The sequence below is a fragment of the Nomascus leucogenys genome, chromosome 5 (assembly GCF_006542625.1).
Source record: "Nomascus leucogenys isolate Asia chromosome 5, Asia_NLE_v1, whole genome shotgun sequence".
NCBI lineage: Eukaryota > Metazoa > Chordata > Mammalia > Primates > Hylobatidae > Nomascus > Nomascus leucogenys.
The window spans coordinates 100997517-101023008 of record NC_044385.1 but is presented as its reverse complement, the minus strand read 5'-3'; the positions used below and the strand labels follow the sequence as shown (position 1 = coordinate 101023008).

General features: G+C 36.5%; 1 protein-coding gene across 3 annotated transcripts in view; it reads left to right on the top strand.

Annotated features, from left to right (window-relative positions):
- Nucleotides 1-25492, top strand: part of TBC1D4 (TBC1 domain family member 4) — a 78189-nt gene that overhangs the window by 38566 nt on the left and 14131 nt on the right. Inside the window, exons 10-15 of one of the 3 annotated variants that reach the window (XM_030813491.1) lie at nucleotides 3658-3681; nucleotides 10675-10835; nucleotides 13469-13678; nucleotides 17143-17301; nucleotides 21205-21363; nucleotides 24005-24249. In XM_030813491.1, the coding sequence (XP_030669351.1) occupies nucleotides 3658-3681; nucleotides 10675-10835; nucleotides 13469-13678; nucleotides 17143-17301; nucleotides 21205-21363; nucleotides 24005-24249 (958 nt within the window). Of the gene's footprint in view, nucleotides 1-3657; nucleotides 3682-10674; nucleotides 10836-13468; nucleotides 13679-15943; nucleotides 16040-17142; nucleotides 17302-21204; nucleotides 21364-24004; nucleotides 24250-25492 lie in introns of those variants that run through there. The other 2 variants (XM_030813492.1, XM_030813493.1) reach the window with 2 other exon arrangements.

The window sequence follows — 25492 nt, the reverse complement described above, 5'->3', positions numbered from 1 at the left end:
AAATCGCACAATGGTTACAAGATAGCAACTCTTAGATAGCATGAGGGATCTGTGAAGGACCTCTTGAATCTTGTGAACATTCTATTTTGTTTTGTTTTTATCCCCAGTATGGAAAATGTATAGCCTGTTAAATTTTATTCTTGTTCTTTTAGTAACACAAAATTAGATGTAGTGATTTTCGGAGAATTGCTTTTTTTTTAAAAAAGTTAAAATTATACATGCAATAATATTGATCATTCAAATTCTTAGTGGGGTGCTGCAGCCTCTAGAAAGTAGTGGGCTTACTTGGGAACCTTTCTAAATTTGTTGGTGACGTAGATGTTTGTGAGATTCATTCTTGTTTTCGTGTATAGCTTGACTTATTCACTTTTATTGCTGTATAGTATTCCATTCCATACATTACATTTTATCCACTCTCTTGCTGATGGATATTTGGATTGTTTCTTGTTGTTTGAAAATTGGCAATTCTTGTAGTCAGGAGAGGAATACATGTTATCCACTAGCCTGTGTGCCATTAACATCTTCTTGGATATTCTTTTGGCCTATTTCTGTTAGACATAGTACATGCTAAAAGTTAACATATGACTAGGTGGCACTCACTCACTAGTTAAATTAGACTAATCCTTGAATTATTCCTGAGGATCTTTTGTGCATGTGTGCCTTTTTTTCACTTTAAGAAAGATAACTGATACTGGATTAATATAATTTTCATCCTGAACTTTCCTCTGAATTAGTACAAAGTCATGTTCAAACAGTGAATTTGATTTACAGTGAAGAAAGTATATGAAGAATTTACTTTAGAGTGCTTTCAGGGACGACCTTATGGAAGAAATTTCAAAGGAAATAGCCACAAAGCTAGTATAAGATATATAGAATATGAAACGAATTTAGAGAACCAAGAATATACATAAAGATATCAGTTTGCCGTATCTCTATAATACTGCCTACTAATAAGAATACAACCCTTTCAACCAAACCTATTTGCATTTTCTTATTGTTATGTTGGTTAAAGTGAGCATATGGAGAATCCCAGTTTCCTTCCTGAGAGAACCATGCCTGAAAGTGACAATTAGCAATACCCATTAAGAAGATCAAAGGTTAGCTATAACTAGGATGTGAAGCACAAAAGTGGTGGCTTCTGTCTATACAGATTGTTCATATTTTTTGTTTAATATAAGGTTATTCATTTGCTTTCAGGAGTTCCTGCTTAGTTGTATGTATTATTTTTGCCAATAGCTTCCCAAAGCCCTCTATACCTCATTCTAATAGAAGATTTTGAAGTCAAAGGGCAAATACACATTAGTTTTGGATTGAAAAATTTCACCTTTTTGTGACTGTGTTGTTTTAAATGCTGTATTGAAATATATGGCAAACTTTTAAATTTCTAAGATCTTTAAAAAATCCTTGTTTTCTGTATGTTTTAATGTTTTCTTGGCTATGTGCAATTCTAAAAATCAGAGAGTACTTTTTTGTACCCTTTTTTACACTTTGAAAGTTTGATAGCATAAAATGAATAGGCCAAAATTGTACTTAAAAAATTGTTTTCCCAGAAAAGGACACCAGTGAAAAGCACACAGCTCAATGGATTATCACAGAGTGAACACCACTGTTTCTCCTTCACCCCAGTCAATAAATTGAATGCTAGCAGCATGCCTGCAGCTCCTCCCATGTCCCCCATCTAATCACCATCCCCCTGCTGACCTCAGATATCGTAGATTAGCAGTGCTTGGTTTTGAACTTTATATAAATGGAATGATACAGCCTATATTCTTTTATCTCGCATCTTTCACTGACATTCATTTGTGAGATTTATTCCTGTTTTAATGAGCATTTTATTTCACTCATTTTATTGCTATTTAGTATTCCATTTAATATATCTCAATTTTTCCATTCTCTGGTGAATAGACATATGGGTTATTACTAGGTTTTTGGCTTCAAAAAGAGTCCTGTCTTCACTATTGTTATACGTGTCTTTAATTGTACCTACATATGCATTATTGATGAATATCTACACAGTAGTAAAATTGTTGGACAAAATGCTCTCTTAATTGGTTTATCTCAACTAGTAAGTCACTTCAACTTAAATGTACAAGTTAGAAGATCAGAGAATTTTTAATTTGTATTTTGAAACAATTTCAAATTTATACTAAAGTTGCAGAAATATTGCAGAGGATTACTGTTAACCCTTTATCCAGGTTAATCAATTTTTTATATTTTGCTACATTTGTTTTATAATTTTTGGTCCATTTACATATATATACATATATATGCACAGCTATATTTCCTCATTCTAAGCCATTTGTGAGTAAGTTGCATTCATCGTGTCCCTTTACTCTTAATGCTTTAGGGTGTATTTCCTAAGAAAAAGGATATTCAATTCAAGAGCATGGTTTCTGAAACCCAGTGGTTTCTGAACTCTAAATTCTCATTATCACTTGTTTTAGAGAGAAAATCATGTACACATAATTACCATGATATCTGGAACTATTCAGAATAGTGAGGGGAGAAGGTTCATCGTACTATCAGTTAAAATTTTCTTGTCAGTTGAGTACTTAATATCTTATTAGTTGCATAAAATGGATCTCTAAATATGCATAGTCAAGTAGGGAATAGGGTAGTGTAGGAGATAGGCTAACAATGCTATTACTTTTTTTTTTTTTTTTTTTGAGATGGAGTCTTGCTCTGTCGCCCAGGCTGCAGTGCAGTGGTGCAGTCTCGGCTCACTGCAAGCTCCGCCTCCTGGGTTCACGCCATTCTCCTGCCTCAGCCTCCCGAGTAGCTGGGACTACAGGCACCAACCACCATGCCCAGCTAATTTTTTTTTGTATTTTTAGTAGAGATAGGGTGTCACCGTGTTAGCCAGATGGTCTTGATCTCCTGACCTTGTGATCCGCCCGCCTTGGCCTCCCAAAGTGCTGGGATTACAGGCGTGAGCCACCGCACCCAGCCTACTATTACTTTTTTAAAAGCACATTAATTTGAAATTTTAAATTCAGATTAGGCATCCATTTCCAGTACCACTATCCTGAATTATTGAAAACAGGTTACTGTTTTTAAGCAGGCTGAGAAAAAGGTGCAAAGATCTTTTTAATAGTTGGTTAGTAGATTTATTGGTACATAACTGGAATGATAGAGGAGAGGGAATGTATTTTTTCTTTTACCTCACTTTGAATTAATTTTTCAACATTTAATGTTATTTCATTGTTTAGTAAACTATAATTTTATATAATGATATGGTATATTTTTATAACATCTGTTTATTAAATATTATCACAGCCGTATTTGTTACTTTTTACAATTGCTTCTCAGGTTTTAAGCCTGTACTTAAAAACTTATTTATGTTGAAATTCATTGCTCAGAAGTAAATGACAGTCAAAAAAAAAGTAAATGATAGATATTACTTCTATTTACTGATAAAACTTTTCAATGAGAAAATGAAAGCTTTGATGATGAAGTACTTTGTGGTATAGTTTTTGTTCTATATTTCTCTTGTATTCAGTTAAAAAAAGATATAATTATTCATTGTGGTTCATTATTGAAGTAACCTTACCATGACTTATTGATGACTTATGGGAATGCCTTTTATTCTGAATCCTGATTTGGACATATTTCTCTTTGTGTATGCTAATTTCATTCCTTGTTTTCCTGTTGTACCAGACAAGACACTGCTTCAGAATCAAGGTGATTAGAGGTCTACATATTTTTATTAAAAAAAATTCACAGATTCTTCCAACTGTGAACATCGTCATTAGTTTAAAAAGCGGTTTTGTTTGTCTCCTGAATGCATGCCAACTTTCTGAGTGCTCTGAGAGCTATATAGTAGGGAAAATGTGACCCTTGGTTTAATCAAACACCATGAATTACCATGTAAAATGTTGATTGCAGACAGAAATCCTGTTTCTACTCTATTCCATGCTGAAATTTCCTTAGAGCTGTGCTGTGGCCTTCAGCCAAAGCCTAATTTTAATTTTAAATTAATACAAGTGAATTTGCTAGTTAGGGGGTACATATGTGCCTAAGTGGAGTTTATTCCAAATGCCAAGAAGATGCAGAAATGAGCATTCTAAAAGAAACATACTCACAAAATTGAATCTACCTTTCACCTAAAGAGGATTATTCGTCTGTTTCTGTTCACCTAAATTCCTGTCACGTTGGTCACTTTGAGACAGTGCTAAAGCCGTTCAGACCTCCCATTTGTCTGGACACAGGAAACACCTAGTTCCTTATTATGGAAGTTTGACCACATCTGTGTTGACATCTCTCAACTCACATGCTTTTTTTGTGGTGAACATCCAGAATCACTGCTAACAACCACTGCAAATAACTGTCCTCTGCTTTATTCCAGTTTCTACATGTTGCTTTTTTCATGAGCCCAGTGAAAAAGATACATACCCATCTTCCTATTTGGGGCCACTATTTAGATTTCTTTGTAGCTAGAATAAAAATATAATATTAAGTGTTGCACTAGAATGAGATGTTCAAGGAGAAAAAATCCTCAGAAAATTATTTTGGCAACAATGATAAGATTAAAAAGTGACTTTTTTGAGACTTGTAATTGGCAAGTCTCAGTCATGGTTAGGTGTAAGACCATTTAAATAATACTTCTTACCTATTCTTAAAAGCCTAATGGAAATGTTAGTTCTGCCTTGTGTCCTTTTAGGTATGGAATTAGCTCTGTTTATTACTTTAGAGTTAATCTAGCCTACGATTTCCTTATTTTACACATGGTTGGATTGAACTCCAAAGAGGTTTTATATTTTGCTGGATTTTTTTTCAGCTTAGGTCATAAGGATATAAATAAACATGAGATACCCAGAGATGTTTTAAATTCCAATATACTAAACTTATTTTCTTAAAATCTGCAGTGTGTAGAGTTTAGGAAATCAAACTCTTTGTTTTTCTGCTTCTTTTATCTACATGTTGTTCCACTGACTAATCTGTCTCTTTTGACTCATAGGTCAAATACTATATATTGATTTCCACTAGAATAGTTTAATCTCAATTTTATTTAATTAGTAAAGATTTTTCCATAGGATAACAGACATGTACACAGTTAAAAGCCAGAACCTATATAAACTGTTAGTGCACCTGATGCAATTATGAGTTAAATCATACTGTGGGTCCTGTAGAAAAAAATATGGTTTCATTTCTATGTTGTTTTACTTAGCATTTCTTAAGGCTTACAAAGAGAAAGGTTTTTCAGCTGTCGGTTCAATAGTTGCTATCACGCTAATCAAGTTTTGGTATCTATCTTATGTTGAATTCATTGTGATTTAGATATAGATTTAGCCAGTGTTTAGTCATTTTTTCGGACTTCAGAGATAGAGTCTTGCTGTGTCATTCAGGCTGAAGTGCAGATGCTGGGAGTTTCAACTGGGTGCCAGAGGGTTGGGGGATAGGAGGCAGGTTGCTGCTCATTATAACACCACCTTTGCAAGACTGGTCCTGACAGAAGAGTTTGACTTTGTGCAAAGTATATCTGTGTTGCCCTGGCAGGAAGCAAAATATGACTACATCTTTTTTAAAGTTGAGTCTCTGTGAGTGGTCATTAGAGCATCTCCATTCTGTACAATAGTCAATGAATTCTTTTAAAGCAGGCAAGTAGACATTACACTTCTATGTTAAAATAAGAAGTATGATGTTAATTTAAGAGTTGATCTGGTGAAGGCTATAACTGCTTGTTCGAGGATATGTTAAAAGATTATCTTGAAGCTTTGACAAGTTCATATTATAGCATTTGATGGATCCTATATACAAAGGACTTGGAAATAGCCTCCCTACCCTATATTGGGGGATATGTGTAATCCAGGACATTTTCTCCCCATATAAAGTCTTAATTTGTGTTCACAAATTGTGGTTCTTAATTAACTGGTGAGTGGTAAGAGGGAGTGTATATACAATATACCAGTCAAAAATGGGTGGGAGTTCTCCAAGTTATATTTCCTTCCTAGATATTCATTTTAACTTTGTCAATTTCTGGTAGAGGTAATGCTGGCACAGAATACTTTTCCTGAATATATGTCTTGGGAAGGAGTTTTATAATACAATGTTTAGATTCCAAAATACAAAAGAAGAAGGAAAAAGATTCTATGGAAACATAAGGGAATGGTTATAGTTTGCTTCATCATTTAAAAAATGTAAAGATGATTAAAATACCAGTGTATGTGTATTCAGCTATATTAAGGTGTTTTTTTATTTGGTCCTTCTATTTACAGTTAAAAATATATACATTTTGGAATGTAATTATTTCAAAACAAAGAAAAGGAAGTGAGACATTTACATAAACGAGCACCTGATAGTACTCTGAAGTTATTTCTCTGTTGATATAAAATTAATCCATTAGAAAATGGAAAGAGAAGCACCCATTTGGAGATTTAATTTTTCACCAGAAATGCAGAGGATCCTGGGGGTCCCAACAGCTTTGTTTTTGTGGTCCTATAGAGCTTTGTTCAGAACTAATGCTAAGAGTATTTACACTGGCAGGATAAGCTGCAGTGCCTAATGTCTGGATTCTGGACCACCTAGGTTTGCATCCTAGTTCCTTCACTTTATTATCTGTGTGACTGTGGGCAAGTTACTTAGCCTCTTTCTACTTTAGTATTGTCCCCAAAAATGGAAGCAGTAATGACACCTACCTTGTAAGGTTGCTGTGAGGATGAAATTAATTCATACTCGTAAAATGTTAGAACAATCGATACCTGGCATGAAGTATGTGCTGAGAGTCTTAGCTTTATTATTATTACAGTAAACACCACGTTGTTTTGTTTTTATTTTTACTCAAAAGGTAGACATTATGCTTTCTTACCTAAGTTTAATGTGATAACTAATGTTGTAATGAAAAAACAAATAAACCAAAAGAAATAAACTCCCTCCACCCCCATCCCAGTGTAGTTTCCAAGTTGGGTTATAGGAATTTTGATGCAGTGTTTCATTTGGTTTTGATTCTTTCAGTTGCCACCTTAAGAATGTCAGATTGCTGACTAAATGTAAATCAAATAGGAAACTGCTATAAGTTGCATAATTGCACTGACTGCTTAAATGTTTATTGGGAACTTGACTTTTGAATACAGATCTTCTCTTACTAAAGCAGAGCTGCTTTTGCCACATCTCAGCAACCAACTGCCTTTTCAAGATGTTGATTTTTAGTACAAGATAAAGGGTCAATGGTTTGTTATGTAAGTTCTTCTTTTCAGTATATTATTATCTTCTATTTTGACTGCTAATTTTTTGGCTTATTACTAGTCATTAAATTTGAGACATGAGAGAAAAATTTGTCATTGGGCAGTTTATATTAAAGGATTTAAAATTTTAGCTTTATCAAATTTCTGAATATGTATCAGTGGGCTAATGTAAATACTGTATGCACCTCTTTTATAACATATTGCCCCTCAAACTTTGTATTTTACAGGCAATCATGAAACTGATATGGGTACAACTCAGTTTTATTTTTAGTACCTTCTAAACACTTGATATGTCATTAGCAGTGAATTGGAAGGTGATCCTTGAAAGCTGTATTAATTCCAGCATTAAAATGTAAACATTTCAGAATCCTTTGATTTGGTCAACTCTGGTTTGTTAGAGCACTAAAAAAGTCAAGCTAAATTAATATTTGTTGATCTTTTGCCCTGTGGAGCATTGAAATGGTGCTTTTAAATAAGTATTTCCTTTAGCTTTCCAAGCTTAAAGTATAAATTAGATGGCTTTATGTAGGAAAGGAATAATACTTACTAGAAAAAAAATAAGCTTTTTGTTGTTTATTAACAGAATTGTCATGGTCAATACCTGCCAGTGCCATCAACAGTTCAGAACATACTTTACAAAAACAAAGCTGTTAGGACTTGACTCCCAATAAAGGGTTTTAAGAAGGTCGATCTTTTATTTATTCCTGACATGTTAGCCTAGCCAATATTTTTGTCTGTTTCACTTAACCTGAGTTAATATTTCATTTAGTTTTATAAAATATTAATTTATTCAGTAGATATTATTCAGTGCTTATTATTTACCCATTACTACACTACAAGCTAGAAATATACCTATGAACTGGGCATTTAGCAAATAACTGCCAGCAAGATTATGTTACGAAAATGAAGATAATGAGTACTTCAATAGTATTTATTGGGTTGTAACTATTATATATAGAACATTCAAATTATATTTTTAAAAGGGAAATACTTGCATTAATGTTTTCCAAAGTGCAAGTAAAAGCAAATGTATATATATTCAATATTCAGGAAGGTTTTTTTGTTTTTTTGTTTTGTTTTGTTTTTGAGACAGAGTCTTGCCCTGTTGCTCAGGCTGGAGTGCAGGGGTGTGATCTCGGCTCACTGCAACCTCTGCCTTCTGGGTTCAACTGATTCTCCCACCTCAGCCTCCTGAGTAGCTGGGATTACAGGCATGCATCACCACACCTGGCTAATTTTTGTATTTTCAGTAGAGACAGGATTTTGCCGTGTTGGCCAGGCTGTTCTCAAACTCCTGACCTCAAGTGATCTGCCTGCCTTGGCCTCCCAAAGTGCTGGAATTACAGGTGTGAGCCACTGTGCCCAGCCTCACGGAGTTTTTTTTTTTTTAATTTAATTATAATTTTATTTTGAGATGGAGTCTCACTCTGTTGCCCAGGCTAAAGTGCAGTGGTGCATTCTCGGCTCACTGCAACCTCTGCCTCCGGGGTTCAAGAGAACCTTGTGCCTCAGCCTCCTAAGCAGGTGGGAGTACAGGCGCCTGCTACTATGCCCAGCTAATTTTTTTTTTTTTTTTTGTATTTTTAGTCGAGACAGGGTTTCACTATGTTGGCCATGCTGCTCTTGAACTCCTGACCTCAGGTGATCCACCTGCCTCGGCCTCTCAAAGTTCTGGGTTTACAGGTGGTGAGCCACCGCGCCTGGCCACTGCCTCAGGAGTTTTGAACAGTGGACACTTATTAGGGTTATAATGTTATCCAGGATGCGTAATAACCAGAGTTTGACTATATTGAGATATGTGTATCAAGTACTGTACTTTCTAAAGTATTACATCGTAATACTTACTGTCTGCATAGCAGCTCAGAAGTCTTTTTTTAACTTTAATTTAGCCAATCCAGAAGTAATGTTTCCATAAAATAGATCCAGACTAGAACTAACTGAATTGCCTGAGTAAATAAAGATATGATAGGCAGATGCTGAATTGCTCTTCTCACTATTAATTGCTTCAACACTATTGAGTTCCTTTGAGTATCTGAGAGTGGCTGTTCTTGCTGAGCTTTATTTCTGACCTCAGCAATGACCTTTTTGATTCCATCAAAAGTCTTATACCTTCATTTGTTGGTATCATCATCTGTAAATATTGGTATCCTTATCATTCTCTTAGGCAAACTCAGACTGTGAAACTTAAAAATGTAAGATATTCCTGCCACTAACAACAACAATTATTGTGAGGTCTTCCAGCAGCAAATATAGTTGGTCTCAAAAATAATTTTGAGTTATACTGACCTTTTTTTGCAGATAGGCCTAGCATAACTCAAAGTGTTCTTTTCTAAGAAATGAAATTTTTACAGTAGAGGAGCATTTTCATATACGCTAATATAGAATGATGTGACACTACTCCCTGCCCCTCAAAAATTGAGGGAGGTGATTCTAGAGTCAATTAATTTCAATAAGTTGGGGAATTTCTATACACTGTTTCCCTGTTGGAGAGGTACAATTCATGCCAGTGTATTAACAGTCTCTAACAAGTTCTGCTATAAAGAAATCTGTTAACATTTTTTAACAGGCTAGGTGTGGTGCCTCATGCCTGTAATCCCAGCACTTTGGGAGCTGAGACAGGAGAATTGCTTGAGCGCAGGAGTTTGAGACCAGACTGGGCAACACAGTGGGACCCTGTCTCTACGAAGATTTTTTTAAAAAAACAGCCAGGTGTGGTGGCGTGCACCTGTAGTCCCAGCTACTTGGGATGCTGAGGCGGGAGGATCTCTTGAGCCTAGGAGGTCCAGGCTGCAATAAGCTGTGATTTTGCCACTGCACTCCAGCCTGGGTGAAAAAATGAGACCTTATCTCACAAAATAAATAAATCAATAAAAATATAAAAAGATCTATTTTTTAACTTAGCCATCCAATCTTATTTGACCACAGTTTTTTCTTAGTGTATCACCTACCAATAATCCCAAGGTTGACTGTTCTGCTTATATTCAGGTTATCTTCTGCCATGATCCAACTATTGGTAGCTGACCATTCAGAGACAGATCTTAACAGTCATAGGCAATTAGAAACAGTCTTTATTGACCTGTTCTATAAGAGCTCTAACAAAAGCTCTTTGTGAGCCTTTTATGGAATATTTACCTTGTTTCGAATAAGCTATTCATGTTATTTCCTTAGCAGAGCATGAATTCATGACTTAAGCAACCTGTACTCCTCCTTATAAGTGTTTCTGTTCCTCAGATTAGAACTAGGACTGGTTGGCTGCTAAGGAATGAGTAGAAACAGGGGAGCTTCTCTTGACTGGGCTGTGGCCTAGATTGCTGTTTCCCCAGGATGTGGTGGTCTGGGTGACTAGTGTGCCTGGTGACGCATTGCTCCATGTTGCCTGTGGCTTGTGCTTGCCCATGACAGAACTTGTGAATGGCTTGTGCTACCGGTTGGTTGTGAAGTGCCATGATGTGCAGCTCTCCTTATAAGTGATATGTTTATTTGCTTTCAACAGTGATGGAGAAGGGAGAAAAAGGACCTCATCTACCTGCAGCAATGAGTCCCTAAGTGTGGGAGGAACCTCTGTCACTCCTCGCCGGATCTCCTGGCGGCAGCGCATTTTCCTCAGGGTTGCTTCTCCCATGAACAAATCTCCCTCAGCAATGCAACAGCAAGGTCTGTGTGGTACTCCCTAAGGAATTTATCCCTCTGAGTGTCAGAAATTAGCTAATGGAATGCACATGCTGTGTGTAAAGAGATTTACGTGATTATAGTATAGAAATAACTTTGTGTTTGTGATACAGTGGTTTCTCTTTCAGGTATCATTAGAAAACATTAGGCATTCAATACCTGCTTGTGGAATGAATGAATGAGTGAGAGAGTTTCCAAAAACCTGTACTTGGGCCTACTCCACAAGGTAGACGGAACTATGATAGTGCTAGGAAAGAAGCTGTATGTCTTCTTTCTTTTCTTTTTTCTCTTCTCTCCTCTCCTCTCCTCTCCTCTCCTCTCCTCTCCTCTCCTCTCCTCTCCTCTCCTCTCCTCTCTTTCTTTTTTCTTTTTTCTGCCAGAGATTGGGCCTTGCCCAGGCTGGGGTTGCAGTGGTGTAATCATAGCTCACTGTAGCCTTGAACTCCTGGGCTCAAGCAATCATCTTGCCTCAGCTTCCAAAGATCTTTTTATTATTAGAAAAGCAACACAGCCTTTTATAAGAGCCACACATAAAACAAACTGACATATAAATATTGAGCAATAAAGGAATGTGTACAATACACTAGGCAAATACTGAGCAAAAGAGAGCACAGGCAGCTCTCTTTGAGTAATTGACCTATTAAACTAAAGCAAAAGCATCCAAAGAGGCAAGCACATGTAACAGTAAACAAACAGATAGAACAATCATGAGAACATACATAATGATGTAGCTTTGAGAGCTAGAAAATAACACCTAAAAGAATTCTGGAATGAAATCACTAAATTAATAGCTCCTGTGGGAGATTTTAACATATTCATCTTTAGAAATTAAATATAAATAATATTTGAGTAACACAAGTGAATAAGCTTGACCTAATATTTATAGAGAACTTCGCCTCCTATGGAGAAAACTCATTCATTTTTAGCACACTTGGAACATTCATAAAATGTAATTATGTACCTGTCCACAAAGATTTTTAAGTAAATCTTTCTGAAATCCAGATAACCATAATCATTTATACAAATATTCTCTGACCACAATGCCAATAAAAGAAAGAAATCAAGGATTAGAAGACAAGTAGAATGACATGTGTTTGGGAATAGAAAACTACTCTTAGAAGCTAGAAGGAAGAAAATTCGATGATTAGAGCCTTACCTATTGAAATAGATCTAGGGAGCAGTTAAAAGCCATGATTTTTATATAAAATCAAGAAGGCCAAAGATTAGTTATACTGACTGTTCAACTCAAAAAGCTAGTAAAAGAGCCAGGTATTAAAATTTTAAAACAACAACAGTAAAACGTATGGAAGTAAATAATAAGAGTAAAGGCAGAGGTCAATGAATATATTAAAGAAGGAAATAGAAGAAAACAACTGGTATTACTAAAGATGAAGTTAACTCTGCCTGAGGTGGTCAGAAAAAGCTTCACAGAACAATTAGATGTTTATTTAAACTAGTTGCTTTAAGAACCATGCTCTAGAAGGAAGGAATGACGAAGCTCTGGAGTCATTTGAGTGAACTTTGCAGATCAGAGAATCATGAGAAATTCAGCATGATGGATGCAAAGAAAAGGAGATTGAGATATGAGGCTGGAAATCTGAGTGGACACCAGAATCTGAAGGAACTTAAATGCTACTCCCAATTTGTTCTTGGGATATAAGCAACCATTGAAATGTTTTAAGAGATGTGATCATGGTTGTTAATAGGAAAATCATTGGCAGTAGGAAGGGAGAGAATGAGTCACCTGTTAAGGGAGTGTTGCACATGGAATACTGCACAGGCATGAAAAATAATGAAATCATGTCCTTTGGAGCCACATGGGTGTAGCTGGAGGTTATTATCCTAAGAATTAACACAGGAGCAGAAAACCAAATACTGCATGTTCTCACTTGTAAGCGGGAGCTAAACACTGAGTACACATAGAAACAAAGAAGGGAACATTAGACACCAGGACCCCCTTGAGGGTGGAGGGTGGGAGGAGGATGAGGATTGAACTCAGGTACTATGCTCACTACCTGGGTGGCGAAGTCATTTCATTTGTACATCGTACCCCAGAGTCACATAATTTACTCATGTAGCAAACCTGCACATGGACCCCTTGAACCTAAAATAAAAGTTGAAAAAGAAAGAGAAAAAGGTGTTTCAGGAGGAATGAGCAGGGGGAGTACTATGCTCAGCCAGGAGAGGCCCAGCATTGCTCAGTGGCTATGCTCCTGACAGATTCTGATGATCGATGTAGACCTTTGGAGATCACTGATACCTAGCCACATACTCTTCTTGTTTGTCACAGCCAGAGAATATACGTAAGTAAATTGCAGAAGTGTTGGACCCAGGAGAGGCCAGTTAGTTTTGGGGCACCTATCTTACAGAGCTCTTTGGGTGGAAAGAAGAAGTGGTGAAATGACCTATGCTTCTGTTTCATCATGACAGGGAAATCTGGAAGGGGAATTCAGTCTAGTGAATTTACTTAAATATTAGCTCCAGAAACTAAGTTACAGGGAAAGCAGCTTTGTGACACTTTTAAGTGTAGAAGATCAGATGAGAATGTGAATTCTACAAAAACTTGGGTAGTCTGGGTTACTGCTAAGGAATGCCTCTTACTGTGTTCTTCTCTGCAGATGGATTGGACAGGAACGAGCTGCTGCCACTGTCCCCCCTCTCTCCAACCATGGAGGAGGAACCGCTGGTTATATTTCTGTCTGGGGAGGATGACCCAGAAAAGATTGAAGAAAGAAAGAAATCAAAAGAACTGAGGAGCTTGTGGAGAAAAGCTATACACCAACAAATCTTGTTACTTCGAATGGAAAAAGAAAACCAGAAACTTGAAGGTTAGCCATTTTAACAGATTAAATGCTATGATGCTATGATTGAAGGATGTGTGTTAAACCTACCTTTCTCTCCCCATACATACTATCCGCACTCAGTTTTGGACTGTATGCATACTTTAAGAAGAATATCTACTGATTATAATTGTTGATTTCCATTTTGTGAGGTGGTTATAACATGGGAAACATCAGCTTAAGATATTTGTGGTTTTGTTTTAAATGGGTTTGCATTTTAAATAGATGTAAGACATAAGAAACTCTTAAGAGTATATTTAGGTAAAACAGAATGTAGATAATATGGAATCAATGTATTTGATGTGTCTGAAAGTTTATTATCTTAGTGTCACTTCTAAAAAATCCTTAAATATGAGAAAGCAAATTTTCTTGAATGTGATTTTCAAGTTTCAGGTTAATTACATTCATAATGGGAGAAATATGCCTACCTCAAGTAAATTCTGCTTACATTGTATTCAATTTAACTATTTAATTATAATTATCTGTTATCAAACCAAACCTATTCCCATTTTTTGTTAATGCTTTATAAATTTTCTATTTAACAAAATCATTTTCAAATCATTACATTTATAATCAAATAATTTATAATAGATTTTGTACTGTTTGTGGTGCTGTATTGCTAAGATTATGATTACCAAATGCTTTGGAATGTGTTTTTCAGCCTTTGAAAGAATGATATAATTTACTCCATTACTGATAGAACCACATACAAGGAGATGCTAAAAAATCCAAAAAATGTATAAATTTCATTATTTTGGGAAAATCACTTAACCTGAAAGGGTCTCATTTTTACACTTGTAAAATGAAACATTTAACATAAGTGGTCCGTTTGACTTTTAAGATTATTGGCACAAGTATAATTTAGATATTTCTCTCACTTGCTTTTATTTTGTGGTCTTTCATACAGCTTTTTTGGTACAGGTATTCCACATTTCTGAGTTTATCATCTACCTTAAGATTCCTGTTACTACACCTATGATTCAATTTAATTTTTTATTTTAATAATATATAGTTTGCAAGAGCACATTTTTTAAAATTGCTGTTAGAGTGAAAAGTACATAGGATTTTAAATATCCTTTGGGAATACATCTTCTTTTCTTTAAAATTAAAAATGCTATTACTTGTCACTAGCATAATTTTAAAAGTTCAGTTTGATAAATGGTCTGCCCACTTGAGGTTTCACAGGCTTCAAAAGAAATTGAATTCATATTTGTATGTAAGTAGTTAATATTTTGAACTAACTCAGAAAAAGAGGTTGAAAAAAAGAAGATGGTCATCATTCCCTCAAAAAATTTAATGCATGGAACTATATTTCACTTGGGAGTATGTACAAATAAAATCTGATATTAAATATCAAAAGATAGTTTCAGAATCATAGACTATTTGAAGTAGAAATAGCCTTAGAGATTACTTAGCTAGATTCTTCATTCTACAGCAGAAGTAGTGACTGGCTTGGGGAAGGTAGAGAATTAACCTAAGGTCAAATAGTGACATACTGGCAGAGCAAGTACCAAAACTCGGGTTTATTCATCGTGGTTCTCGGGCTTTCCCCAGCACCCCACAGTATTTCTCAGCTGTGTATGTTAATATAAGGAAATGGAATGTTTTACATAAATGGCTGCTGTGTATTCTGAGGTCAGTTATACTATATGATTTTACAAGTTAAGAAAGGAGGTGACATTTAGAATACATTCTCAGAAACCTTTATCAGTTCTCTGTTTCTCTGCCTACATAACAAAGATAAAAAATAGTTTAACCTATGAAAATTCTAACCAATGGATAATTATTTCTTGATAGTTCTTTAGTCTTTTCTAGTTAAACAGTTAAGGGCAGATATTAACTGTCCCTGTTCACCATTTTATCCTCAGGGTGTGCGGCTGGCACATAAGCAGATGCTTGTGATTATTTTAAATGATCAATAATCTAGAGAAGATTAAAGAAAAACTCTAAGGAAGTAATTATGTTTTGTCCATCGTGAAGAAAATAATTAGTAAAGTTATATATAGGAGTATATGTGTTTTTAGCCTTAATAAACCCACACCTTTTAAAAAATTACTTGGTTATCAGAGAAATATAAAGCAAATAGCCAAACAGCCAAGCTAAACAGTGTTAGAAAGCCATCTGTGGTATCCAGAAGGAATAGTTTTGTATTGCGATTTATCTTTAGATTATGTTTGGACTTTAAAGTAGGAATTTTTACTGCCTTGCTTGAATAACAGTTTGTTATAAGATATTTTAAGTCTTTTGAAATGGTTTCAAACACACTAAGTAAAGAGTAACTTTCATTCTGCTGTTGTTTTTGTGCTGTCGAGGACTTGGGATGCATGACAAAGATTTGTGTTGCAGGAGGTAAGGTGGCCGAGCGCTGTGAGCATGCATGAATACAGATTGCTCTGAGACGTTCCTGTCCACCGTGATCCTAATGAAGAGAAGAAGTATACTCTTGTGTCCGCTCTTCCTTCTCTTTTGAAATCAATTTTTCATGATAAAGAACAAATCAAGATACTGGTTGCTTTTATAGACATTTCTTTTAATGAGCTCTGGGCGAGTATGTTAGACCATCAAATTAGAGAGAATTCTATATTATTTAAAAAAATAGAATTAGTGTTAACTTCAGTGAAAGGAATTTTTCTTTTTAAGTTTATTACAAATGAACACAGGAGGGCTGGGTGCAGTGGCTCACACCTGTTATCCCAGCTCTTTGGGAGGCTGAGGTAGGAGGATTGCTTGATGCCAGGAGTTTAAGACCAGCCTGGGCAACATAGCAAGACCCCATCTTTACAAAAAAGTTTGTCAAATTAGCAAAGTGTAGTGGCGCATGCCTGTAGTCCTGGCTACCCAGGAGGCTGAGATGGGAGCTCAGGAGGTTGAGGCTGCAGTGAGCTATGATTGCACCACTGCACTCCAGCTTGGGGTGCAGAATGAGACCCTGTCTCTAAGAAACAAAAGCAAAAACAAACGAAAGAGAAAATAATGAACACGGGAACACATAAGCTAGTTTTATTAGTTATTAAGGGCAGTATGGATAACTCTGGAAACAGTTATAAAAAGGTATCATGTTATGGTCATATATTTTTCAAATCAAGATGAGTATGAGTCTTTGTCTTCTCATGTATGGCACATATAAAATATTAACACTTCAGTGGTGTCAAAAAATGGAAAATTATAGAATGATCAACACGGTTTACTTTTTATACTTAGCAGAGTTGCCATATGTAAGATACAGAGTAAAACCTCCTTAGGAAGTTATTCCTCATTTTTTTTCTCATGTGAAATGACTCAAAGCTTGAGACCCTTTCATGTATCCTCAATTTGTTTTAAATTTTCTTTTTAAGATATACTACTAGTTGATTCCTGAAAGTCATTTGGTATGGTTTTACAAATACAATCAAATGTTTAAAATTTTACATTTGAAAAACACAATGGTCTTACGTAAATTCTTTTTTCCTTAGCAAGCAGAGATGAACTCCAGTCCAGAAAAGTTAAATTAGACTATGAAGAAGTTGGTGCATGTCAGAAAGAGGTCTTAATAACTTGGGATAAGAAGTTGTTAAACTGCAGAGCTAAAATCAGATGTGATGTGGAAGATATTCATACTCTTCTTAAAGAAGGTATTTGGGATAATCTCAATAATTTTTGTTTTTTAAAGAAAAGCCTGTGGAATTTTTTTTTATTTGATTTGTGGAGCTCAGATGTAATTTTGTCCTTGTGTTTTGCTTAGTAAAAAAAGAGAAGTAATTTGTTTCTTCCTGTAGTTTAGTGACTGTCTCTGAGGAGGTAGCACAAACCTATTTTCAGCGTGATAGTAGTGTTTACCAAGGAAGAAGTGCGTGCATTGATACAAATCTTTGATCACTGCCATAAAAATATTAATAATTCAGTCTTTCAAACTTGACTCATTTTTATCACTTGGTCAGAAGTATTCATTTACATATATGTGTATATTTACATGACTGTATTATACTTACTTGTATGTATTTATATATATAGATTTATATTCTGGCTAAGTAATCAATCAATTTTCTTTCATCCATTAATTTCTTCACTAATTTTGGAGAAGTTGCTTTTATTTAGTCATTATATTGCATTTATTCTTTTATTGCTGCTATGCCATATAAGATGCTGATATTTAAGAATTTTAAATTTAAAAATAAAACTAATAAGTCAACTTTTAGTTGCAGTTTCTGTGACTCAGATTAAATATATTAAAATTAGAATCTCCATAGCCTGCATAAACTGTGGCTGTAAAATAAAAATTCCAAAATACCCAAAGAAATTCTATAATGAATGTTGTTTTAAAAGCCTATGCTAATGTGTGAGATTGTTGAACCACAGTTAAGTTTAAATTAAGATAAGTGTTATTTTGAAAGCTGCTGCATTGACAAACTTAATATAGTGTTCTTTATCCTTGAAGATATGGAAATCCTAAAGATTTTAATTGAATGCTTTATTTGGGAGACACAATAATGGTTAACAGAATGTCTGTGAGATGTAGATCACACCATTTTTTGGCATGACTTTCGAACATATTTTAGGAGTGCTTATCTTCCCATTTCTTATTGGATACAGTTTAAACTTCTTGGCCCTGTGCTTAAGGCCTTTGTATTAGTCCGTTTTTAGGCTGCTGATAAAGACAAACCTAAGACTGAATAATTTCTAAAGAAAAAGAGTTTTAATGGACTCACAGTTCCACGTGGCTGGGGAGGCCTCACAATCATGGCGGAAGGTGAAAGGCATGTCTCACATGGAGGCAGACAAAAGAGAATGAGAACCAAGTAAAAGGGGTTTCTCCTTAACAAACCATCAGGTTTCATGAGACTTACTCACTACCACAAGAACAGTATGGGGGAAACTGCCCCCATGATTCAATTATGTCTCACTGGGTCCTTCTCACTACATGTGGGAATTATGGGAGCTAAAATTCAAGATGAGATTTGGGTGGGGACACAGCCAAACCATATCATTCTTCTATAATATCTCCTTCCTCCTTTCTGATCTAATTTTTTATCTATCCTTACCTTGTATTGTGTGCTCTCTTTTACTTTGAGCACTGATACGTCCTTTGCTATTTCTTGCATGGAATGTCCAGCCCTCCCTACTCTCCTTCTTCCTTACTTCCCTACATTCTTATTTCCCATCTCCCTTTCTTTCCACCCCATCCTCTTCTCACTCCTCTTTCCTCTGCCCGTCTCAGGGCCTTCATGCGGTCCTCTCCTAGAGTGACTGCTGCCTGTGCCTTAAGCCCAGAGCATCCTATTATCCCTCAGGTCCCTCAAATACCATTTCCTCAGAGCACCACCTCTGCCCCCCCCACCAAAATCAATTCATTGTACTTTATCATTCTTTTTCATGATTAATTATACTTAATCATAATTTACAGTTTAATAATTATGTATGTATTTGTTGAATATTTTTCCTACCCCACCACTGCACACCTAGCACCTAAGACAGTATCTTGTACTCATTACTGGATGAATGAATGGATGAATGAATGAATGAGATGATTTTCCTGAGAATGGATTTATTCATCACTCAATGATGAGGCATCCTGACTGCCTTGCTTTATTCTCTGCTACATACTGGATGCTTAATAAATGTTTGTTTGACTGGAATGAAGTCGCTTTTTGTACATTTATTATTGGTTGGATAATAAAACTGCCCACTCATGTTATCAGTGATTCATTTAGTGGGCTGATAGTTACCTTCTAAAAATGACATTTTCTATGCTGTCATTCATTCATTCAACAAATGTATAAGCAGCAAAGTATATTCTTGGATTTTATCATACAGAGATGAAAATATGCTTGCTATTCTCAAGGACCATTTAAGTAGGGAAAAGAGACAAAACTTCAATATAGAGCTAACTGTAATCTAATATGGTAATGTTACAGTATGAGTCAAATGGTATGTGAAAAGGGACTGATTACATCTCGAGATGTTAGGGAGAGCTTCAACAGAAAAGGTGACACTCAAGCTCATTCATGCAAGATGAATAGATGTACAATGGGTAGTCAAGCGAGGGAGCTTGGAATTCCGTAAAGGCAACAGTAGGTGCAAAAAACTGGAGAAGCGAAAATGACCACAAGCGTCTAGTATACATCAGGGACTGGGAAGTAATGGTGCTTAAAAAGGTAGTTTGGAGCTATATTGTAGAGGCCTTGTAAGTCGTGCCAACGAGCCTCGGTTTCACCTGTTGGACAATAATACTTCCAGCTTGTACAAACTCTGGCATTCACTTAGAAGAGATTACTGTCGTTAAGCCTTTCCTTAACCAGCTGGAGCAAAGGAACCCATTGCAGATTCAATCTGTCCAAACTGAAAACTCTTAGTGAGTGAAATAACGTTGCCTGCACTGTGCAGAATTGAATTCTGTCCCTCCCAGTGCTTACTTCATTTCCCTTGGCATAAAAAACATAGTCATAGTGTCCCTGAACTGCTTGTGATACATTTTGGTGTTCAAGCATAATAGAGTTAATGTTTCATTATATGTGCTAAGCATTTTCTTCTCAAAGCCCAAATGTTGTCCTGGAGCATGTCAGTTACGCCTTCTTGTTTACTACTTTTATTATTTCTTTTTTTTTAGACAGAGTCTCGCTCTGTCTAAAAAAAAATAGTGGTGTAGTGGTGCGATCTCGGCTCACTGCAACCTCTGTCCTCCAGGTTCAAGTGATTCTCCTACCTCAGCCTCGCAAGTAGCTGAGATTACAGGTGCATGCCACCATGCTTGCTAATTTTTGTATTTTTAGTAGAGGCAGGGTTTCACCATGTTGGCCAGGCCGGTAACGAACACCTGACCTCAAGTGACCCACCCACCTTGGCCTCCCAAAGTGTTGGGATTATAGGCATGAGCCACCGTACATGGCCTATTCTTTCATTTTTAATGCCCATATAAGAATGCTATTTGATTCTTTATTATAAAGTTACTTGTTGCTGACAAATATTTAGAGTTGTAAATTAGGGTTAGCATTTGTTGCTATCCTAAAGCCAAGTAAAGAGTGAAAATAGGCAGTAATACACTTTGGGATATCAGGATTTGGCCTCTGAAACCAGACTTTTGGAGTTCTAATTCTAAACTGCCACTTCCTAGCCATGTGAACTTGGGGCAATTACTTAATCTCTTTCTGCCTCGGCCTTCTGTCTATAAAGTGGACCTAATAGTAATTGCCTACCTTATAGTTGAGTTGTTTTCTGAGTGCATGTGCTCAGTAGCTAGGCACCCTCAATAAATGTTTTATTAATGCTCAGTCAGCGATGGGTGATGTTATTTTTTTTTGATGTTATTGTTAATATTGTCATTATTGTAAGTGTTGTCTGAGGGTTTTCTTTTGCAAGACATCAAGAGCTGTAGGATTCAGCTTGTCAAAATATGCTTCTGTCAGTCACATTGTGTGGTCTTAGGGTGGCATGCAGTACATACAGCTGCCTGTTTACCAGAATTATATAGTGAATCAGCTGGGATCTAGCAACTTCATTCCAGAGTTCAAGGCCTTGGTTATTTATCTCCTTGATTGTAGGAGTTCCCAAAAGTCGACGAGGAGAAATTTGGCAGTTCCTGGCTTTACAGTACCGACTCAGACACAGATTGCCTAATAAACAACAGCCTCCTGACATATCCTATAAGGAACTTTTGAAGCAGCTCACTGCTCAGCAGCATGCGATTCTCGTGGATTTAGGTATGTTTGTCATGTGGATTATAATTTACAAAAGTAAACAGCTGATCCTTCTGTTGAGTTTTTTTGGTTTTTGTTTGTTCTTGGTGCTGATAAAGAGCACCTGTTGGCATATGCAGAGCTGTTGACTTTGTCCTTTACTGAGGGCAAGTTGGCCTTATACCTGATTGACGATCCCATAAATGCCTGTGTATTAAATGAAGTTTTCACCCCAAAACTTTGCCTCTGCAAAGGGAGCCATCTTATATTTAAATTATTATAAAGGTCATATTATGGGGTGCTCTCAGTTACTGCATTTTGAACAACTGACTTTTTAGGGCAGATAGTTGTATCTTAATCAATGCTGGTTTTGAAATAGAATAGGCTAAAAAATTTAACAAAGGTGTACTAGGTATTCCTGGACACATTGCTGAAAACAATCCTTTATATGTCACTTTAAAAAGCAACATGATAAATGGTTATGTTGGTGGAAATTATGACTATACACCTATAGGGTGAGTGAAACATTAGTTGCGCTGATAGTGTAGGAATGGGTACTCATGACCTGGCGGAGAATTTCCAGTGACAGAATCATAAAGCAGTTTTTTTTTTGAGATGGAGTCTCCCTCTGTCACCCAGGCCGGAGTGCAGTGGCGCGATGTCTGCTCACTGCAAGCTCCGCCTACCAGGTTCATGCCATTCTCTTGCCTCAGCCTCCTGAGTAGCTGGGACTACAGGTGCCCGCCACCACGCCCAGCTAATTTTTTTTTGTATTTTTGGTAGAGATGGGGTTTCACCATGTTAGCCAGGATGGTCTCAATCTCCTGACCTTGTGATCCACCCGCCTCGGCCTCCCAAAATGCTGGGATTACAGGCATGAGCCACCAGGCCCGGCCAGCAGTCTTTTTAAATGCTGATTTTCAAATAACTTATGGAAATAAAAATGCTTTGATTTTTAAAAATTATATTGTCTCTAATTTTTCTCTAACATACTCTATTATTTAAAAATATCTACATTATTAGATTAAATATTATATATTGGCATTTTACCACTTAATTTGTACTCCTAAAAGTTGATATATGTCAGGAGGCCAGATATGTTATTTGGGCCCATCTGGGAAAATACAAGATTACCTTATGTTTGGGGTCATCTTATATTAAGGCATATGAAAAATCACTAGCCAAACCCTAGTTTTTACCTCTGTTCCTTTTGAATGACAAATAGCTCTTGTTGGGAAAGGACCCAGCTCAGTTAATTATTTTTTTGAGCCCAGCAGGATTAAAAAGGGGATTTTACAGAGAAACTGAAAATGAGTTTTTGTGCTGATTGTGCCACTAATCGTGGTCTTAGACATATTACCTTCCTTCTGAGTGTCAATCCTCTCTACTAAGTGGGGACATTGAACAAGGCAATCCCTATGTTCCCAAGCAAATCTGTGGTTCTCTGACCATAAATTGATGATACAATCAGGGTTAGTCACGATGTCCTATTAAAGAGAGAGAATGAGATCATATTACAGTCAGACAAAAATGGAGCTAGAATCAAGTTAATGGATAGAAAGTGTATTTATAGTTTTCCTTAGTAAAAATTTTAAGTGAGAAAGTAAAGCCATAATTTTAAAAATTGCTTGTTTGGCTCTGCTTGTAGCCATCTGTGTTTCTTCAGCATGCAATTGTTATTTTCTCATATCTTCCTCTTACTGGTTCTGCAGAATTAATCTTATTGGTTCCTGGAAAAAAAATCACTTTTAAGCATATGCGGGAGAAAACATTTCAAAACCTGGCACTCTTGCAAGTTCTAACTGACATGAGTAATCATTTCACAAGGAAGCTAACATCTCCCTTCATTTTTGTGGCACTAGGAAAGTCCCATACCAATATAGACAGCTTTGATGTGAAGACGGATTTGTTTCTGTGTATAGAACTCTCCTTTTAGTGATGCAGGACTCACATTGCCAGCTCAAGTGTCTCTGTGGTAATTTTATACCTAGAGGTATATTTTAGAATTTGAAATTGACTTGACCCTTTATTTTCCTTGAGATTTTTAGATATTGAAAAAGAAAAGTGGTTTACATGGCTCATGGAGGTATTTTAAGAGCAGAGAGCAAAAGATAGTTGAAAAAGCAGTTTCCTTCTGAATGACAGTCTGAATGTAAAGCCAAACAAACCCAAAAAGTCCCTCCAGTGTCATAAGAAAAGCAGAAATAAATCCGTTTATAGACTATGAAGATTTTCTTTTAAATAATATAATATTTCTTATAGACTTCTGGTTTCATTTAGAAGGTAGTCTTTATATGAATTAGAATTTGCCTTGCTTTATAGTCAGAATAAAATTTATATTCCATTTTCCTGGTATCTCTCCTCGGTACATCATTGGTTTGTGGATTTTTATTTTATTGTATTTTTTTTTTTTTTTTTGCTGGAAAGAAGTACTGGTTAACATAAAATGTTTCCTTCCATATCATATATGTGAAGATGGTATGGTAACCTGGCAGGGCTTGGGGTGGGAGAGAGAGACTCTTAGTTACATGGCGACTCCAAGCAACTCTAACTGGTTTGGGAAAGAGTGTCTGTTTATTCTTGGAGGTCACTGAGTTGCAATTTCACTGTGGTCTCCAAGGCGTGAGGACATTTCAAAAAACATTTTCCTTCTTTTCCTCTGCAGGAAGGACGTTTCCTACTCACCCTTACTTTTCAGTACAGCTTGGGCCAGGGCAGCTGTCACTGTTTAACCTCCTGAAAGCCTATTCTTTGCTGGACAAAGAAGTGGGATATTGTCAGGGGATCAGTTTTGTGGCTGGAGTCCTGCTTCTGCACATGAGTGAAGAGCAAGCCTTTGAAATGCTGAAATTCCTCATGTATGACCTCGGCTTCCGCAAGCAGTACAGACCTGACATGATGTCGCTGCAGGTGAGGCACTTGTGCTTTCCGAGGAAGGTGTGAGACTATTACCATTTGAAATCTTGGGCCCTCTTCTCAATTATTACAGTTCAGATTTAAAGAAATGTAGAGCCATTGTCTTAGAACTTGGGTAAAGATTGGGGCATGTTTTAGTTCACTTAGTGTGGGATTTGCTATTTAGGTAAACTTCTAAGTGTATGAGACCCATAGGCAGGATACCTTTTCCATAAAATTCCTGAAGTGAATAAATAAGTAATTTAAGAAAGGTAGGTGATGAGGACCCAATCCTTTATGCCCTAAGTCTATGGGTTACATGGAGAAGGTATCAAGTCATCTTTACTCACTTTTCCTCAACTTCTCAGTTGAAAAGGCTCACAGATCTTTTGTTTACAATCTGAAAGTTCTTTATCCCTTTACTTTTGAGTACACAAATAGCAGATACCATGTTATGGTTCTTTTTGAACTTATCATTGATATCTCCTCTCCTTTATCTTCATGTAAGCTAGGCCTTTATAGAAGAAAAAGTGTGAAAGCCAGTGGTGCCTTTTCAGTCTGCTTGTGTGTGTGTGTGTGTGTGTGTGTGTGTCTCTGTGTGTGTGTGTATGTGTGTGATGGAGTCTTGCTTTGTTGCCCAGGCTGGAGTGCAGTGGCGCGATCTCGGCTCACTGCAATCTCCGCCTCCCGGGTTCAAGCCGTTCTCCTGCCTCAGCCTCCCCAGTAGCTGGGATTACAGGCAGGTGCCACCATGCCTGGCTAATTTTTTTGTATTTCTAGTAGAGATGGGCCATGTTGGCCAGGCTGGTCTTGAACTCCTGACCTCAGGTGATCCGCCCGCCTCAGCCTGCCAGAATGCTGGGATTACAGGCTTGAGCCACTGAGTCTTCTTTTCTTAGCAGGCTGTGAAGAAGCACCATTAAGATTTTCCAGGTATTTTGAGTGGGGTATTAACTGCCACTGCTGTCTTTAGCCTGCCTCAGACTCCTTGTTTGCACATTTCTCTCCTAGTTTATCACTTCTCTAAGTGGGTTGGTTGCTAATAAGCAGTTTAAATTTTGTCTATAGATACTTATCTCAAACAACCACTGCCTGGCAATTTAAAGCTTTCAGTGGTTAAAAATATAAAAGAAGACTTTAAAGAGGATTCTCAGGTTTTTCCTCCCTTGAAATGAGGTATGCATGACTCCCAGTTCATCATAATACTATGCTTTAAATAAGAAGTAATAGTTTAAAGATGCTTTTAAAATATACTATT